The sequence below is a fragment of the Lingula anatina genome, chromosome 4 (genome assembly GCF_051362555.1).
Source record: "Lingula anatina isolate TDL-2025a chromosome 4, LinAna3.0, whole genome shotgun sequence".
NCBI lineage: Eukaryota > Metazoa > Brachiopoda > Lingulata > Lingulida > Lingulidae > Lingula > Lingula anatina.
Genome location: NC_141770.1, coordinates 29944062 through 29962668, shown reverse-complemented (window position 1 = coordinate 29962668; position 18607 = coordinate 29944062). Strand labels below are relative to the sequence as shown.

General features: G+C 37.9%; 1 protein-coding gene and 1 long non-coding RNA gene across 5 annotated transcripts in view; one reads left to right on the top strand and one right to left on the bottom strand.

Annotated features, from left to right (window-relative positions):
- Positions 1-223: 223 nt before the first annotated feature.
- Positions 224-18607, top strand: part of LOC106168040 (kinase D-interacting substrate of 220 kDa) — a 38373-nt gene continuing 19989 nt past the window's right edge. Inside the window, exons 1-8 of one of the 4 annotated variants that reach the window (XM_087010610.1) lie at positions 224-467; positions 940-1039; positions 3332-3574; positions 4575-4770; positions 8142-8277; positions 9534-9683; positions 10547-10689; positions 14346-14428. In XM_087010610.1, coding sequence (XP_086866736.1) covers positions 3491-3574; positions 4575-4770; positions 8142-8277; positions 9534-9683; positions 10547-10689; positions 14346-14428 — 792 coding nt within the window. In that variant the 5' untranslated portion in view covers positions 224-467; positions 940-1039; positions 3332-3490. Of the gene's footprint in view, positions 468-939; positions 1131-3331; positions 3575-4574; positions 4771-8141; positions 8278-9533; positions 9684-10546; positions 10690-14345; positions 14429-18607 lie in introns of all 4 variants that reach the window. The other 3 variants (XM_087010607.1, XM_087010609.1, XM_087010608.1) reach the window with 3 other exon arrangements.
- LOC147762741 (uncharacterized) lies at positions 11957-12776 on the bottom strand. The gene is made up of 2 exons (XR_015333692.1): positions 12522-12776; positions 11957-12041 (listed from the first exon to the last, which is right to left on the bottom strand). It is a non-coding gene; the product is annotated as an uncharacterized LOC147762741 (long non-coding RNA).

Here is an 18607-nt window from a genome sequence, read left to right as displayed (position 1 = left end):
CAACACAGCGCAATATACTTCAAAAATTAAATCCAGTTGCAATTACACAAAATAAATGACCATTCCCAGCAAAGTAGGGTGATAGGTAAGTAATATCGTTGATATAACTAAACAAATCAGCAAGACTTTTATATCGTCCGGTTGGCAGCCATGTTGGCGAGTGGCTCTTCTTGGATATATTACTGGCCAAGAAGAGCTACTCGCCAACATGGCGGCTGACCAAACAATGAAAAAATTGTCAAGTTGTATCAGCAATATTTATTACTATGTACTATATTTTGCTTTTATGTCACCCTATTTTATTTGAGATTACCCTTTCCTGTGTTTACTTGCAACTGGACCTGTGTTATCAAGTGTATTGCGCTGTGTTGCGCTGTATTGCAGTGTATTGCGCATTTCAATCACACCGGGCGAACCTCTAGGCCGAGGAAGTACAAATTATTCACCACCCTTTGTCTTTGTCTAAGGTAGGAACACTTTGATTTCTTTAGTGCAGCTTGATGCACAGTGCTTTAAATCATTACTAGAAGACTGCATGTTATCAACATTTATAACTAGCAAGGAATTCATGCACGTTAACAATCCTGACCACAGCGTCCATACATATAATAATGTCAAGAAAGGAGTGCTAAGGCATGGATGAATTTCGTGCTACAACATAAATATTCAGTATTTTTGTAGTATACCCCCCACCCTGTAACTTTCTGTAATTTTCACTTTTCAACCAGTTTTTTACATTGTCTTGTTCATCTATGTCAAAGCTGTTGAAATAAAATGCTTTTGTAATTACCTGTGGTCTTTTTATTAGTTTTAATCACGTTTAATCCAGCCCATTGAAATACAATTGTGGTTAGCTTTAGTTTTCACCATTATGATTTACATGAGTTAGAAGCTAATAATAGCCTCTTTTGATTTTTACTCTTTAAACAATGTCCTTAGGAGCTTGACATTAGCAAAGGGGACGGCAACAACACACTGTTTAGAGGAGTAGAACTTTACCTGTGGACCTACATATCAAAGTAGAAACAACAGCTGCCTGGTACATACATTGTATAGAATCTGAAAGTTGGTGTGGTAATTGAACTTGATGGGGCGATGGAATTGGAAAACCATATGATATGGTTTTTAGTGTGGGTTTAGGACATCTTAATTTTTGCAGATTGAAACCTTACTGATTGTAACCTTACTGCTACTATAGTTATGGCAAGCACAGGAAAGAAAGACCATAGGTTGACTAGCCTGAGAAAAATGTTGTTTTCCCAAGAAAAATTCACCAACTATAATTAATTATATTTTTTGATGAAAATTACTGGGCCTTTCCCCTTGTTCTTTAGTGCCTCCTTAATATATACTGGGGTATAAGGTATTTTATACATACATTAATTATGTTTTACCAGAAACTTGCATTATGGAATGCGAAATGTGATTGCTACACTATCAGCAGAAAATGAATATATATATATATATATATATATATATATATATATATATATATATATATATATATATATATATATATATATATATATACAGCATTGGTCAAAAAGGTTGTCCCACCCCCATTTCCATGTACTTTTATTTACAAATGATCACCTAACAGCTGTTAATTGTTAGAAATAGTGTTTTTTATTACGTATACCGTGTCTAACATGATTAATGGTTTAAAAAATACAAAATAGTGGTGAAAATATACATATTTTATACCATTTAGTAAAATTTATAAGAGGTACCCCCTCAAATCGACTGTTTCACTGTGACTTCTAAAGATGTAAAGAAATGACTATAAAATTAAAAAGACGCCATCAAATGTCACCAAATTTACACACAATTAGCATTAGGGTGTGCTCATTAAAGATCACGTGCCTAACAGCGTGTGCGTCTACCGCGTACTGCAATTATTTCCTGTAGACGGCGCGACAAGCCTTCAACACGGGTTACAATTCTGTTTTGTGGGATATTGTCCCATTCTTCTTAAACAAGTTGGGGGAGTTGGTCCAAGTTTTTATGGGGTTGGTTCTCCTTTGTATTGCACACTCCAATACATGTCACAGTTGATTAGTAAGTTTGATATCAGGGCTCAAAGATGGTGGTTCCAACCTTAGACCATTATGTTTCTTCAACAAACAGTTGCCAGGCGAGAGGTGTGAGCAAGTGTGCAGTCATGATAAAGCCTGAAGTTAACCCTAAAGTCAGTTCTTGAAGATGGAATGAGATATCAGCTGAGAATGCTACGTTCAGTGATCCCACAGGCACCTGAACCTGGCCATCCATCACTGGAAGGAAGTTGATTTTGATGCAGAATCAAATTATTTCTTGTATCCCATCGATGGTCAAAGAGGGTCCATAGACATGTTAAAAAATGCCTCTTGGAAGGGTGTGTGCAGGATAATATCGCCTGAGGTGTTAGATCAATCCGCATTTGGAGAACATTCCAAGCCCATGGTATTAGTACATTGTTCCTTTTGGAACAAAACGTAACAGGGGCATTTTGATGTAACATTCTCAACAGAAATCTCACTCCATTTGCAAGAGGTGACTTCAGGGATACTACTGGCTTCATTGTGACGACGCACTTGCTCACAGCTCTCGTCTGGCAAACGATTTGTTGCAGAAACACAGGGCTCTGAGGATGGGACAACCGTCTTTGAGTCCTGATATTAATCCTATTGAGCACCTGTGGCATAAATTGGAATGTGCATTGCAGAGGAGAACCAATTCCTAAATAATCTTGACCAACTCCGCCACGCTCTTTAGGATGAATGGGACAATATCCCACATAACAGAATTGTTACCCATGTTGAAGGCTTGTCGCGCCGTCTACAGGAGATAATTGCAGTACGCGGTAGACGCACACGCTGTTAGGCACGTGATCTTTAACGAGCACACCCTAATGCTAATTGTTTGTGAATTTGGTGACATTTGATGGCACCTTTTCAATTTTATAGATATTTCTTTACATCTGTAGAAGTAACAGTGAAACAGTCGATTTGAGGGGGTACCTCTTATAAATTTTACTAAATGGTATAAAATATGTATATTTTCACCACTATTTTGTATTTTTTAACCATTAATCATGTTAGACACGGTATCCGTGATAAAAAGCACTATTTCTAACAGTTCACAGCTGTGGGGTGATCATTTGTAAAATAAAAGTACATGGAAATGGGGGTGGGACAACCTTTTTGACCAATGCTGTATATATATATATATATATATATAGACTAGCTTAATTGTATTGGAATATGCTCTAGAAAAATGCTGAAATTGATTTTCTCTATTCATAAATTGATCTAATTTGCTGAACCATATGTTTTTATCTTTTTTTTTTTAGGATTAACTTTTTTTTCTGTATACAGCAACGTGAACAGTGTCTGATCTGGACCAGGGATTTATATCTTACTCTATAGATATAATTGAACACACATAGGAGAAGACATTTTTCTTTGTTAGCAGCAAAGTGAACAGCTTTTGTCGTCAACCCCTGTAGAAGATGGTGTTGGCTGGACTGTCAGCTACAGCCCCTGCCATGAAGACCTGCAGTGATTGTGAGTCCACTCTGGGATATCATGCCTTGGTAAGACAGCAAAACATAGCACATTAAGAACAGATGATCCGCAGTCTTACTGATCAGACTCAATATGGCCAACCCCCATTATCAGACTCGATATGGCCAACCCCCATTATCAGACTCAATATGGCCAACCCCCATTATCAGACTCAATATGGCCAACCCCCATTCAAAGGAGACCTTAATCCCTTGTTGATCTCACTGCCTCTACACACCACTACACAGATTAAATCTCGGCTCCGAGGTTAGTTGCTAGGCCCCTGTAGGTACGGCACGTGAGGAGACAGGGAGATCATTAGGTGCCTACGTATCCTTTTAACTGGTTAGTTGCTAGGCCCCAGCAGGGACGGCGCATAAGGAGACAGGGAGATCATCAGGCAGCCACCCTTTTAACTGGTTAGTTGCTAGGCCCCTGCAGGTATGGCACGTGAGGAGACAGGGAGATCATTAGGTGCTCCTTTTAACTGGTTAGTTGCTAGGCCCCAGCAGGTATGACGCGTGAGGAGACAGGGAGATCATTAGGTGCTTACCCTTTTAACTGGTTAGTTGCCTAGCCCCAGCAGGTATGGCACGTGAGGAGACAGTTATATCGTCAGGCAGTCACCCTATTAACTGGGTCATCCATATGTGATCCATGGATCTGTTAGTCCTAGGATCAACTTGTTGTGAATGTGGACAGAGAATAAGAACACCCAAGGATCAGCAGTATTACTCACTTGCAATTTAACTCAAAATATCCACCAAACTTTGCACATGATAAAACATTCTAACTCTGAAATTCCAGGTTTTTTTTTGTACTGTTCAAATAACTGTGTGGAATAATTTATAATAATTGTACTGCATGATTTACTCAAATGATGTCTTAAAGAAGCTTTATTTATGTAATTTACATACCATGCATGACTGGGATATGTGAAAGATTTCTGTCCATAGATAGAGTCAAGATAAACACTAAGATTGTTATAAACAGGACTTGCTTTCACCACACTTCCTCCAATTCTTGTAGAGGCAGATAGCTGAGGTGGTCATCAGTGATGTGACTCACCCTGTGGTCTACATGTGCTGTAGTGAGTCTACCAGTGGCAGTGCTGCCCCCTATCAGGAAGAGTCATGGCAACAGCACCTGGACCACCTGAAGGCTAGTGTCACCAGTGCTAAACCCTGGATCTGGATACTGGATGTGAGGACCAAACCAGGAGAAGGTATTATAAACTGCCTTTAGTAGTTTTGTTAAGAAATTATGATTTAGCTTTTTATGTACAGACACACATGTACATATAGCTGTCACCTGTGTGTGTTATCGTCGTCTTGCACTTTCAATGTTATACAAATAAGACAAAGACAGTTTTACTTTTTCTGTTCAAACTTATAGAACTGTTCAATATTGATGAAATACAGCTCAAGTTTGAAAGTCAATTTTTCCAAAAGGTATGCTGTTTTTTTTTTTCTTTTCAGCATATTTTATCCACTGTCATACAAAAAGATGGAAACTGTTTTATCTTTTGTCTTCAAACATACAGTTCTAATGAATATTTGTAAAATACAGGTCAAGTTAGAAAATCTACCAGTTCTTACCTTTTTTTCAAAGTGAGTATGCTGCTTTTTCGCTTTTTTCAGCATATTTTAATCACCGTTTTATGAATAAAATGAAAACCATGTCATATTTTGCTTTGAAACCTGCAGGACAGATATGAAGGTGTGATATTGATTAGTTAATTTTTGTTGAATTTATGCTGTTTGATATATATAAATTGGTTTTCCTACTCAGATTCTATTCAATTCTCAGGCATGTATAAGGTGTCAGTATTTATCTTTTTATTTGTAAAAGTGTTCTTCAACATTTTTTGCATCTTAATTATTTTGTAAATTGCTTATAAAAATAATGGTAAATCTGTTATTATACTTATATGTATTGTATAATGAAGTGTCAAAAATGGAAATAAACTCAAATCAGTGCAGGTTGTTAGAATCTCAGGATGGAGCAAATTGGACATTTAACATTGTGTTATTGTTATATGTTAAATTAGTTAATCATTTAAAAAAGGAAGGTAATACTAATTTGGTTATTGTTTATTATATAATAAGTGCTGAAAATGAAAATAGCACATTTAAGTACTTGTGTGCATATTGGCATTTTCAGGGTGTGACTTTTGAGTTGTCTTGGGACTGAAAACCTTTGTCACATTTTCTAGATATCTATATTACTGCAGTGTTTAATTGAAAATTGGTGATGACTATAAGCTGTTCAGCATTATATAACATTGTATCAAAATTGCTTAAAATATTTTGTGTATTGCCACTACCAATGCTCTGAAAGGTAAACTATGTTACTTATTATTTTTTAACTTACAAGAATGATTGACAAAAGCTCATAAGTAAGTACAGTATTTCTACTTCTGTTCAGAGTATAGTGTGAACACGTGATAAAGTAGGCACATTTCTGTTCAGAGTACAGTGTGAACACTTGATAAAGTAGGCACATTTCTGTTCAGAGTATAGTGTGAACACGCGATAAAGTAGGCACATTTCTGTTCAGAGTATAGTGTGAACACGTGATAAAGTAGGCACATTTCTGTTCAGAGTACAGTGTGAACACGTGATAAAGTAGGCACATTTCTGTTCAGAGTATAGTGTGAACACGTGATAAAGTAGGCACATTTCTGTTCAGAGTATAGTGTGAACACGTGATAAAGTAGGAACATTTCTGTTCAGAGTATAGTGTGAACACGTGATAAAGTAGGCACATTTCTGTTCAGAGTACAGTGTGAACACACATAATTAAGTAGGCACATTTCTGTTCAGAGGAAAGTGAAACAAAGCATGTGATAAAATAGGCAAATTTCTATTCAGAGTACAGTGCAGACAAGCATGTGATAAAGTAGGCACATTTCTGTTCAGAGTACAGTGAAGCCAAGCATGTGATAAAGTAGGCACATTTCTATTCAGAGTACAGTGCAGACAAGCATGTGATAAAGTAGGCACATTTCTATACAGAGTACAGTGCAGACAAGCATGTGATAAAGTAGGCACATTTCTATTCAGAGTACAGTGAAGCCAAGCATGTGATAAATTAGGCACATTTCTATTCAGAGTACAGTGCAGACAAGTATGTGATGAAGTAGGCACATTTCTATTCAGAATACATTGTAGACAAGCATGTGATAAACTAAACACATTTCTATTCAGAGTACAGTGAAGCCAAGCATGTGATAAAGTTGGCACATTTCTATTCAGAGTACAGAAAAGCCAAGCATGTGATAAAGTCAACACATTTCTATTCAGAGTACAGTGAAGCCAAGCATGTGATAAAGTAGGCTCGTTTCTATTCAGTACAGTGAAGCCAAGCATGTGATAAAGTAGGCTCATTTCTATTCAGAGTACAGTGCAGACAAGCATGTGATAAAGTAGGCACATTTCTATTCAGAGTAAAGTGCAGACAAGCATGTGATAAAGTAGGCACATTTCTGTTCAGAGTACAGTGAAGCCAAGCATGTGATAAAGTAGGCTCATTTCTATTCAGTACAGTGAAGCCAAGCATGTGATAAAGTAGGCAAATTTCTATTCAGAGTACAGTGAAGCAAAGCATGTGATAAAGTAAACACATTTCTGTTCAGAGTACAGTGCAGTCAAGCATGTGATAAAGTAGGCACATTTCTATTCAGAGTACAGTGTAGACTAGCATGTGATAAAGTAGGCACATTTCTATTCAGAGTACAGTGCAGACAAGCATGTGATAAAGTAGGCACATTTCTATTCAGAGTACAGTGTAGACAAGCATGTGATAAAAGTAGGCTCATTTCTATTCAGAGTACAGTGCAGACAAGCATGTGATAAAGTAGGCACATTTCTATTCAGAGTACAGTGTAGACAAGCATGTGATAAAGTAGGCACATTTCTGTTCAGAGTACAGTGAAGCCAAGCATGTGATAAAGTAGGCACATTTCTATTCAGAGTACAGTGAAGACAAGCATGTGATAAAGTAGGCACATTTCTATTCAGAGTACAGTGAAGACAAGTATGTGATAAAGTAGGCACATTTATATTCAGAGTACAGTGAAGACAAGCATGTGATAAAGTAGGCACATTTCTGTTCAGAGTACAGTGCAGACAAGCATGTGATAAACTAGGCACATTTCTATTCAGAGTACAGTGTAGACTAGCATGTGATAAAGTAGGCACATTTCTATTCAGAGTACAGTGCAGACAAGCATGTGATAAAGTAAACACATTTCTATTCAGAATACAGTGCAGACAAGCATGTGATAAAGTTGGCACATTTCTATTCAGAGAACAGTGCAGACAAGCATGTGATAAAGTAAACATATTTCAATTCAGAATACAGTGCAGACAAGCATGTGATAAAGTAGGCACATTTCTATTCAGAGTACAGTGCAGACAAGCATGTGATAAAGTAAACATTTCAATTCAGAATACAGTGCAGACAAGCATGTTATAAAGTAGGCACATTTCTATTCAGAATACAGTGCAGACAAGCATGTGATAAAGTAGGCACATTTATATTCAGAGTACAGTGTAGACAAGCATGTAATAAAGGATGCACATTTCTATTTAGAGTACAGTGCAGCCAAGCATGGGCCAGAGGACATCTTGGAGGCAGCAGTTCAGAGACGCATTGATATTCACAGGTTGCTGGTGATATATGAAAGCAGCCAACATGATTGGCGGGCAGCTCATCTAATCCAAGACAGGTAAGGCTTAACTGACAGCTCATCTCACCCAAGACCTGTATGTCTTAACTGACAGCTCTCCTTGCCCAAGACAGGTAAGGCTTAACTGACTGCTCATCTTACCCAACACAGGTAAGGCTTACCTCACTGCTCATCTTACCCAAGACAGGTAAGTCTTACCTCACTGCTCAGCTTACTCAAGACAGGTAAGTCTTACCTCACTGCTCATCATACCCAAGACAGGTTAGGCTTACCTCACTGCTCATCTTACCCAAGACAGGTAAGGCTTAACCAACAGCTCATCCTTCCCAACACAGGTAAGACTTACGTCACTGCTCATCTTACCCAAGACAGTCTCTTCAGTAATATAGGTCTGTTAATCCAGATTGCTAAATGTTTCTTCAGTAATATAAGTCTGTTAATCCAGATTGCTAAATGTCTTTTCAGTAATATAGACCTGTTAATCCAGATTGCTAAATGTCTCTTCAGTAATATTGGTCTGTTAATCCAGATTGCTAAATGTCTCTTCAGTAATATAGGTCTGTTAATCCAGATTGCTAAATGTCTCTTCAGTAATATAGACATGTTCATCCAGATTGCTAAATGTCTCTTCAGTAATATTGGTCTGTTAATCCAGATTGCTAAATGTCTCTTCAGTAATATAGGTCTGTTAATCCAGATTGCTTAATGTCTCTTCAGTAATATAGGTCTGTTAATCTAGATTGCTAAATGTTTTTTCAGTAATATAGTTCTGTTAATCCAGATTGCTTAATGTCTCTTCAGTAATATTGGTCTGTTAATCCAGATTGCTAAATGTCTCTTCAGTAATATATGTCTGTTAATCCAGATTGCTAAATGTCTCTTCAGTAATATAGGTCTGTTAATCCAGATTGCTAAATGTCTTTTCAGTAATATAGTTCTGTTAATCCAGATTGCTAAATGTCTCTTCAGTAATATTGGTCTCTTAATCCAGATTGCTTAATGTCTTTTTAGTAATATAGGTCTGTTAATCCAGATTGCTAAATGTCTCTTCAGTAATATTGGTCTGTTAATCCAGATTGCTAAATGTCTCTTCTGTAATATAGGTCTGATAATCCAGATTGCTAAATGTCTTTTCAGTAATATTGGTCTTTTAATCCAGATTGCTAAAGGTCTCTTCAGTAATATTGGTCTGTTAATCCAGATTGCTAAATGTCTCTTCAGTAATATTGGTCTGTTAATCCAGATTGCTAAATGTCTTTTCAGTAATATAGGTCTGTGTATTTTCCATGAAACAGCCAGGTCAGATGGAGTGATGAGATCAGGCCACCACCCACAGATCTACTTAGGGCACCTTTCAGAGAGGACCAAGTGGATGAACTACCTGAGGAGGTCAAGGTGTGGTTAAAGAAGGAAACTGACAAGAACAGGAATAGTGGACCAGTTGAGTAAGTATGTGTGAACTGTGAACAGTATCCATGTTTTATGCTAGTTCAGCCCCCTTCTACCAGGGAAATTGGTTCACTTCCGTATAGAATCCTATTACAAATTTCTATAGAAATTCACAGGACCGAACCTATAGGAAATTCTATTTTGGATGTTATAAAATCTTTTAGTTTCTTACAGCGGTCAGTGAGTAACAACATCTACTCACATCAGTTTGATGAAGGCCTACATCCAGGTTGGCCGTAAGTTAACGATACGAAAGTGTTTTAGTTTGTGTTTGATAATTATCATGTATAACCCTACCAAGCTAATGAACCTTTTTTTTCTCACAATTTTTATGATTTTTGAAATACAGTTATGTGACTGAAAGATTGATAATTTTTGCCTGTTTAAAAGATCAGTTGATTACCATATATTATGTACATTTCAGATTCTGGCACCCCATAGGGGAACATGATCCTAGGGGCGTGGCTTCATATGTCAATCAGTTGATTACCATATTTTATGTACATTTCAGATTCTGGCACCCCATAGGGGGACATGATCCTAGGGGCGTGGCTTCATATGTCAATCAGTTGATTACCATATTTTATGTACATTTCAGATTCTGGCACCCCATAGGGGGACATGATCCTAGGGGCGTGGCTTCATATGTCAATCAGTTGATTACCATATTTTATGTACATTTCAGATTCTGGCACCCCATAGGGGGACATGATCCTAGGGGCGTGGCTTCATATGTCAATCAGTTGATTACCATATTTTATGCACATTTCAGATTCTGGCACCCCATAGGGGGACATGATCCTAGGGGCGTGGCTTCATATGTCAATCAGTTGATTACCATATTTTATGTACATTTCAGATTCTGGCACCCCATTGAGGAGCATGATCCTAGGGGCGTGGCTTCATATGTCAATCAGCACATCAAACCTTGGCTGAAGGCCAAGAAGACAAAGAGGTCACAGAAAGGTCACCCCCACCCCAGTATTGTCAAGTTCTATGAAGGTATGTGATGGTTTCCCTCTCATATAAGGGAACTCTAATAGTATACAAGCTTTAAGTACAGGACACTGTGGGAAAACAGCCCACCAGCTTGTTTGGTGCTATGTGACTACACCACTCCTAAAATGGTGACTCAGCAGCAGCAGAGGAGAGTTGTGGGGTTGACAGCAGAGAAGAATTGTGGGGTTGACAGCAGAGGAGAGTTGTGGGGTTGGCAGCAGAGGAGAGTTGTGGGGTTGGCAGCATAGGAGAGTTGTGGGGTTGACAGCAGAGGAGAGTTGTGGGGTTGACAGCAGAGGAGAGTTGTGGGGTTGACAGCAGAGGAGAGTTGTGGGGTTGGGTGTAATCATTCAGCTGGTACCTACAGGAAATCTAAGCTAGGGTCCAAGGTTGGGTGTAATCATTCAGCTGGTATCTACAGGAAATCTAAGCAAGGATCCAAGGTTGGGTGTAATCATTCAGCTGGTATCTACAGGAAATCTGAGCTAGGGTCCAAGGTTGGGTGTAATCATTCAGCTGGTATCTACAGGAAATCTAAGCAAGGATCCAAGGTTGGGTGTAATCATTCAGCTGGTATCTACAGGAAATCTGAGCTAGGGTCCAAGGTTGGGTGTAATCATTCAGCTGGTATCTACAGGAAATCTAAGCAAGGATCCAAGGTTGGGTGTAATCATTCAGCTGGTATCTACAGGAAATCTGAGCTAGGGTCCAAGGTTGGGTGTAATCATTCAGCTGGTATCTACAGGAAATCTAAGCTAGGGTCCAAGGTTGGGTGTAATCATTCAGCTGGTATCTTCAGGAAATGTGAGTTAGGGTCCAAGGTTGGGTGTAATCATTCAGCTGGTATCTACAGGAAATCTAAGCTAGTGTCCAAGGTTGGGTGTAATCATTCAGCTGGTATCTACAGGAAATCTAAGCTAGGGTCCAAGGTTGGGTGTAATCATTCAGCTGGTATCTTCAGGAAATCTAAGCTAGGGTCCAAGGTTTGGTGTAATCATTCAGCTGGTATCTACAGGAAATCTGAGCTAGGGTCCAAGGTTTGGTGTAATCATTCAGCTGGTATCTACAGGAAATCTGAGCTAGGGTCCAAGGTTGGGTGTGATCATTCAGCTGGTATCTACAGGAAATCTAAGCTAGGATCCAAGGTTGGGTGTAATCATTCAGCTGGTATCTACAGGAAATCTAAGCTAGGGTCCAAGATTGGGTGTAATCATTCAGCTGGTATCTTCAGTGTAACACACGTAGTGCTAGAAAACGGAATATAGTCTCGTTGGGGTGATGTAATTTGTTTATTCTCCTTCTTTTGTCTCTACCAGTTGTACAATACTCGTCAACGACTACAACGACGGTTTTAACTGAAATAAAAAATTAATTAAATAAATAAATAAATAAATAAAATACTTAACTACTTTAATGCAATAATTACAAAGGGAATAATCTAGAATGCTGTAATTGAGAAATCTGCAATAGCACAATATGGCACAATTCAGGCACCCAACATCTTTGATACAACTAGCACAATTTGTGTAACATGAGACAGCAGAGAAAGCATGAGGTGCATTACTCCTTCAGAATATCTAACTGAACCTTAAACATGTTTTACTTATAAAAATTCTACCACATAAGACAAGGTGTGTCATAAAAACCATTAAATGTCACAGCAAAGAACTAGTACAGTGTAGATAAATCAATTAAAATCAATGTGGGTCAAACTGCTTCTCAGTAAGCGTTAAACTCAAAGGCAAGCCAAAAACAACAATTCACTTAACTAAGCGCATCTTAATTTCTCTAGTTACAAACAAAAAAAAAAATTACATTAAAACAATTTTACTTACATTCCTGGTCAGACAGGTTTCACAAAGGTGTACAAAAAGGTGTAAAAAAACTGCTAGTATTGTGAAAACACGTTTTCTCCTCTCTAGATCAGACAAAGGAATGAGATGTGCAGTGAAATTTAAGCCACCTCCAGGAATGTCGTTAAAAAGCAATCAAAGAAAACTATTTGCTAGCTAACACTTTCTATGGGCAATAGGGGTCAGCACATTACTACCTACTTTGATTCAGCTAGCTAAATTTTGCCAGGTGTTACATCCAGGAAATCTAAGCTAGGGTCCAAGGTTGGGCGTTATCATTCAGCTGGTATCTACAGGAAATCTGAGCTAGGGTCCAAGGTTGGGTGTAATCATTCAGCTGATATCTACAGGAAATCTAAGCTAGGGTCCAAGGTCGGGTGTAATCATTAAGCTGGAATCTACAGGAAATCTAAGCTAGGGTCCAAGGTCGAGTGTAATCATTCAGCTGGTATCTACAGGAAATCTAAGCTAGGGTCCAAGGTTTGGTGTAATCATTCAGCTGGTATCTTCTGGAAATCTAAGCTAGGGTCCAAGGTTGGGTGTAATCATTAAGCTGGAATCTACAGGAAATCTAAGCTAGGGTCCAAGGTTGAGTGTAATCATTCAGCTGGTATCTACAGGAAATCTAAGCTAGGGTCCAAGGTTGGGTGTAATCATTCAGCTGGTATCTACAGGAAATCTAAGCTAGGGTCCAAGGTTGGGTGTAATCATTCAGCTGCTATCTACAGGAAATCTAAGCTAGGGTCCAAGGTTGGGTGTTATCATTCAGCTGGTATCTTCAGGAAATCTAAGCTAGGGTCCAAGGTTGGGTGTAATCATTCATCTGGTATCTACAGGAAATCTAAGCTAGGGTCCAAGGTTGGGTGTTATCATTCAGCTGGTATCTACAGGAAATCTAAGCTAGGGTCCAAGGTTGGGTGTTATCATTCAGCTGGTATCTACAGGAAATCTAAGCTAGGGTCCAAGGTTGAGTGTAATCATTCAGCTGGTATCTACAGGAAATCTAAGCTAGGGTCCAAGGTTGGGTGTAATCATTAAGCTGGTATCTACAGGAAATCTAAGCTAGGGTCCAAGGTTGGGTGTAATCATTCAGCTGGTATCTACAGGAAATCTAAGCTAGGGTCCAAGGTTGGGTGTAATCATTCAGCTGGTGTAATCATTCAGCTGGTATCTACAGGAAATCTAAGCTAGGGTCCAAGGTTGGGTGTAATCATTCAGCTGGTATCTACAGGAAATCTAAGCTAGGGTCCAAGGTTGGGTATTATCATTCAGCTGGTATCTACAGGAAATCTAAGCTAGGGTCCAAGGTTGGGTGTAATCATTCATCTGGTATCTACAGGAAATCTAAGCTAGGGTCCAAGGTTGGGTGTAATCATTCAGCTGGTATCTACAGGAAATTTAAGCTAGGGTCCAAGGTTGGGTGTTATCATTCAGCTGGTATCTACAGGAAATGTGAGTTAGGGTCCAAGGTTGGGTGTAATCATTCAGCTGGTATCTACAGGAAATCTAAGCTAGGGTCCAAGGTTGGGTGTAATCATTCAGCTGGTATCTACAGGAAATCTAAGCTAGGGTCCAAGGTTGGGTGTAATTGAGTCAGCTGGTATCTACAGGAAATCTAAGCTAGGGTCCAAGGTTGGGTGTAATCATTCAGCTGGTATCTACAGGAAATCTAAGCTAGGGTCCAAGGTTGGGTGTAATTGAGTCAGCTGGTATCTGCAGGAAATCTAAGCTTGGACCCAATATTCTTGTGTTCTTTGTGTAATGATAAGCTGAGTCTTACTGATTTAATGTTTGCTTTGTCTGCAGACCACAAGTACGAGAGTGTGGGCGGCGTTATCAGTGACCATGGAGGAATGAAGGACGCCTTGGATTATGAACGCTATGCAGAGGTAAGAAAAAGAACAGTTGTCATATTGTAATTATAGATTTTAAAAAGTTATTTGAAGTGCTTAGAAAAGTTGTCTTTGTTCTTCTATATGGCAGGTGTTGAGTTGTATACTAGGTACTGAGTGAAGTGCTGAGAGACAGAAAGTTATGTTCTTTTGTATACTAGGTACTGAGTGAAGTGCTGAGAGACAGAAAGTTAAAGTGACAACTAACAGGTGAAGTGATTTAGTTGCACTCTCCTTGGGCTCTCATTGTGTCATCCTTGTGTTCGTATTCATTTGTCTTTCTTTCATATAATTTTTGTATTCTCTTGTGTGTGTTTTTCTTTGTCCGAAATCTCTTTTGCGTCGTTCGCAAGTCGCGCCATAGGAAAGACTTGGTCTTTCTTGTCCAGTTTGTTGTCTTGAAATGAGACAATTCTTTACATTTTCAGACCTGACTCTTTTGTTGTTCAATAAAGCATATAAAACTGATCGCTTTGGCATTTGGGGGCTCGTCTGGGAAGATTTTCTCAAGATCATTTGTCTAAGAATGGCTAGATATTTCAACTGGTGAATCTAACATACCAATGTGACAAACATCACTGACTTGAGCAGTTGCGCACTTTGCAGGCACACACACACTTTTCTGACTAACATTGGAAATGTCCATTCAACTCAATCAGACTAGGTTCCAACAGTAGACCACCTGAAAGGCTGGGAGATGGTTCAACTACAACAGGGAATTTACTACCCTGGGGCTCTCTCAGGAAGCCATGTATGACTAATGATTGGTTTGGCTTTATTATAAATGACTTGGTAGAGTGCACCACGTTACTTTTAAGTAGAGACTTCAAACCTGTAACTCTATTCATGACATTGGTGACGATGATGACTGGTATTCTGGCATTATACTCTGTGTCAGGGACTATGAGAAACAAGGCTGGAACTGAAATTGGAGAATTTGGTACGTGAGAATAATCTTGATTGATTTCAAGATGAGCGTCAGTGTAGCCAGTATACAATAGTGAAGAGCCATTGGCTCCTTGAACAGTCAGTAAGTCATTTACAGGGAACAGTTCATTGCGGTGCAAAGAGTTTCTGAAAAATGACTCTGAAATGGTAGACACCATAGAACCCGTATCCCACAATGCTTGACATTTCACACCACCAATCACAACATCCATCTCATTTGAAGGACCAATCAGTCTATTCATGGGACTTTGTGTTTTCTTACCCAATATCCGCCTCTCGAGTTGGGTTTGATTTAGTTTAAACGTTTCTGTCAATTTCTTTTAATGCGACCTGTGTCACCATAGGTAAAACAAGCTCTCTTCTCACGTACGTTCCACTCTTCCTTGCTTTTTATGTACAGACACAGATGTGTCTGTACATATAGCCATCATCTGCGTCTGTCGTCACCGTCGTTGCCGTCGTGCACTTTTACCGATAACACGATAAGTGGAAAACCGTTTTTGCTTTCGGCTTGAAACTTACAGAACTGATAAATATTCATAATACGCAGGTCAAGTTCGAAAATCAGCGTGATTGGGTCATTTTTAGGGAAGTTATGCTGTTTTTTCACTTTTTTCAGCATATATGCAGCACCGATAACACGATAAGTGGAAAATCATTTTACTTTTTGGCTTGAAACTTACAAAACTGTTGAATATTCATAATCTGCAGGTCAAGTTCGAAAATCAGCATGAGCGGGTCATTTCCAGGGAATTTATGCTGTTTTTTCACTTTTTTCAACATATATACAACACTGATAACACAATATAAGAAAAACAGATAGGCCAATTGTCATTATACTCACAGGAGTAGTCAAACTAACTAAAACGCAGGTTGAGTTCGAAAATCAGCATAATCGGGCCTTTATTTTAAAAGTTATGCTGTTTTTTCACATTTCCTCAGATTCAATTCTTAGGCATGTTAACAGTCTCATTATTTAACTAATAAGATACGTTAAAGTGTTTGTTTGATATTTCCTGCATCTTTACAACATTGTTAATTGATTATGTAAAAATTATGGTAAACTTGTTTTCATGTATTGTGTAATAAAGTGTCAAAAATGGAAATAAACTCATATCAGCAGTTTGTCAGATTCAATCATCCACTATGTTCAGAATCTCAGAATGAAGGAAATTGGACATTTAACACTGTTCTATTGATATTTTTCCCATCTCATCAATTTTCTTAGTTGGTCATATAAAAATGGCAACAAACTGTTTATTTTGTTTTATGTTAAAAAATGTTAAAAATGGAAATAAACCCATTTCAGAACAGTGCTGTCTTGTTTACATTTTGGCATTTTTAAGATGTGACTTTGAGGTTCCATGAGCCTGCAGACCTTTGCTAGTCACATTTTCTGAATATGCATGATACTTATATTTTATGATTAAAAATTGATGGTCATTATGCTGTTAAACATTATGTAATGTTGCATCAAAATTTGAAGAAACCCCTATTTTAGGCACTGCTCCCATGATGACCATTTAAGAAAAACCATGTCACTTACTGTTTTCAAACTTACAGGAAAGAAACATAGGGCTAAAATACAGCTTCAGTAGGCAATGCAGTCTGTTTGGTAATTTTTTCTGGCAGTTAAACAGTTTTTTGTAAAAATTTAATTTTTCACATATTGGCATTTTCAGCGTGTGACTTTGAAGTTCCATGAGCCTGCAGACCTTTGCTGGTCACGTTTTCTTAATAATCATGTGACTGATATTCTATTATGAAAAATTGATGGTCATTATGCTGTTAAACATTATGTAATATTGCATCAAAATTTGAAGAAACCCCTATTTTGGGCACTGCTCCCATGATGACCATTTAAGAAAAACCATGTCACTTACTGTTTTCAAACTTACAGGAAAGAAACATGGGGCTAAAATACAGCTTCAGTAGGCAATGCAGTCTGTTTGGTAATTTTTTCTGGCAGTTAAACAGTTTTTTGTGAAAATTTTATTTTTCACTTATTGGCATTTTCAAGGTGTGACTTTGAAGTTCCATGATCATGAAGACCTTTGCTTGTCACGTTTTCTGAATGTCCATGTTACTAATATTCTATTATTAAAAATTGATGGTCATTATGCTGTTAAGCATTATGTAATGTTGCATCAATAGGCATGCAGTTCAAATTAGAAAGCCAGGTCAATTGGGTTATCATTTATTATTGAATTTATGCAATTTTGTGTGAAATTTTCATTTTTCTCATTCTGGCACTTTCTAAGTATAAACTTGAACTCTGATGGGCCTGAAGCCTTATGCTTTTACTTTCGTCGTTGTTACCTGTTGTGCATAATTAAAATTTGATGTTGACTGTGCAGTAAAACATAATGTATTATTGCATCAGAATTGGTAGTCTCCTATTTTGTGCATTATTGTTTTGTGCTTTTCTTAAGATGTGACTTATGGGCCTGAAAGACCTTTGAGAGGGTCAGTCTGTTAATATCCCTTGGGTATCACTTAGCCTAATTTCTGAGTTATAAAGTCATTTGCCTAATTGATAGGCCATTAAAGGAGATTACATAAAGCACACTTGTTGATATTTCCTTGTAAACTCCCAAAAGTTAAGCTCTGCTAGATTAATAATAAGGAAGCAGTGATAATTATGCAGGTTATTATATATATATATATATATATATATATATATATATATATATATATATATATATATATATATATATATATATATAATCAAAGATTAAAAGTTTGAATTGCAGCTTCATTGAAATTATATTTACCTCAGGCTCTGCCAAGGAGGCTATATTTTCACCCCTGTTTGTCTGTCATCAACATAACTCAAAAAGTTATGGACCGATTTTGTTAAAATTTTCAGGAACTGTCAGAATTGGGCCAAAGAGGACAATGATTAGTTTTTAGTGGTGGTCTGGCTCAATAATCAATCAATAATCAATAATAATCAACAATTGCTGCCTTGGCAGAGGTCTGCACTCTCAGTGGTTTTCTAGTTTTGTTATGTTTTCCTTTACAATTTTTTCTCAAACACTTGCATTTGTGACTTTTAACTCTCATCCGCTCGAGGCTCTGCACATTTTCTGTATTTCCACATAAGCAATTGTATTGTTTTTTATGTCTTTAAACATTATATAATATTATTTTATGCACTGTCATCATTTTTCAAATATTGAGACTTTCATCATGTGACTTTGGTCTCTCATGGCCCTGAAACTGTAA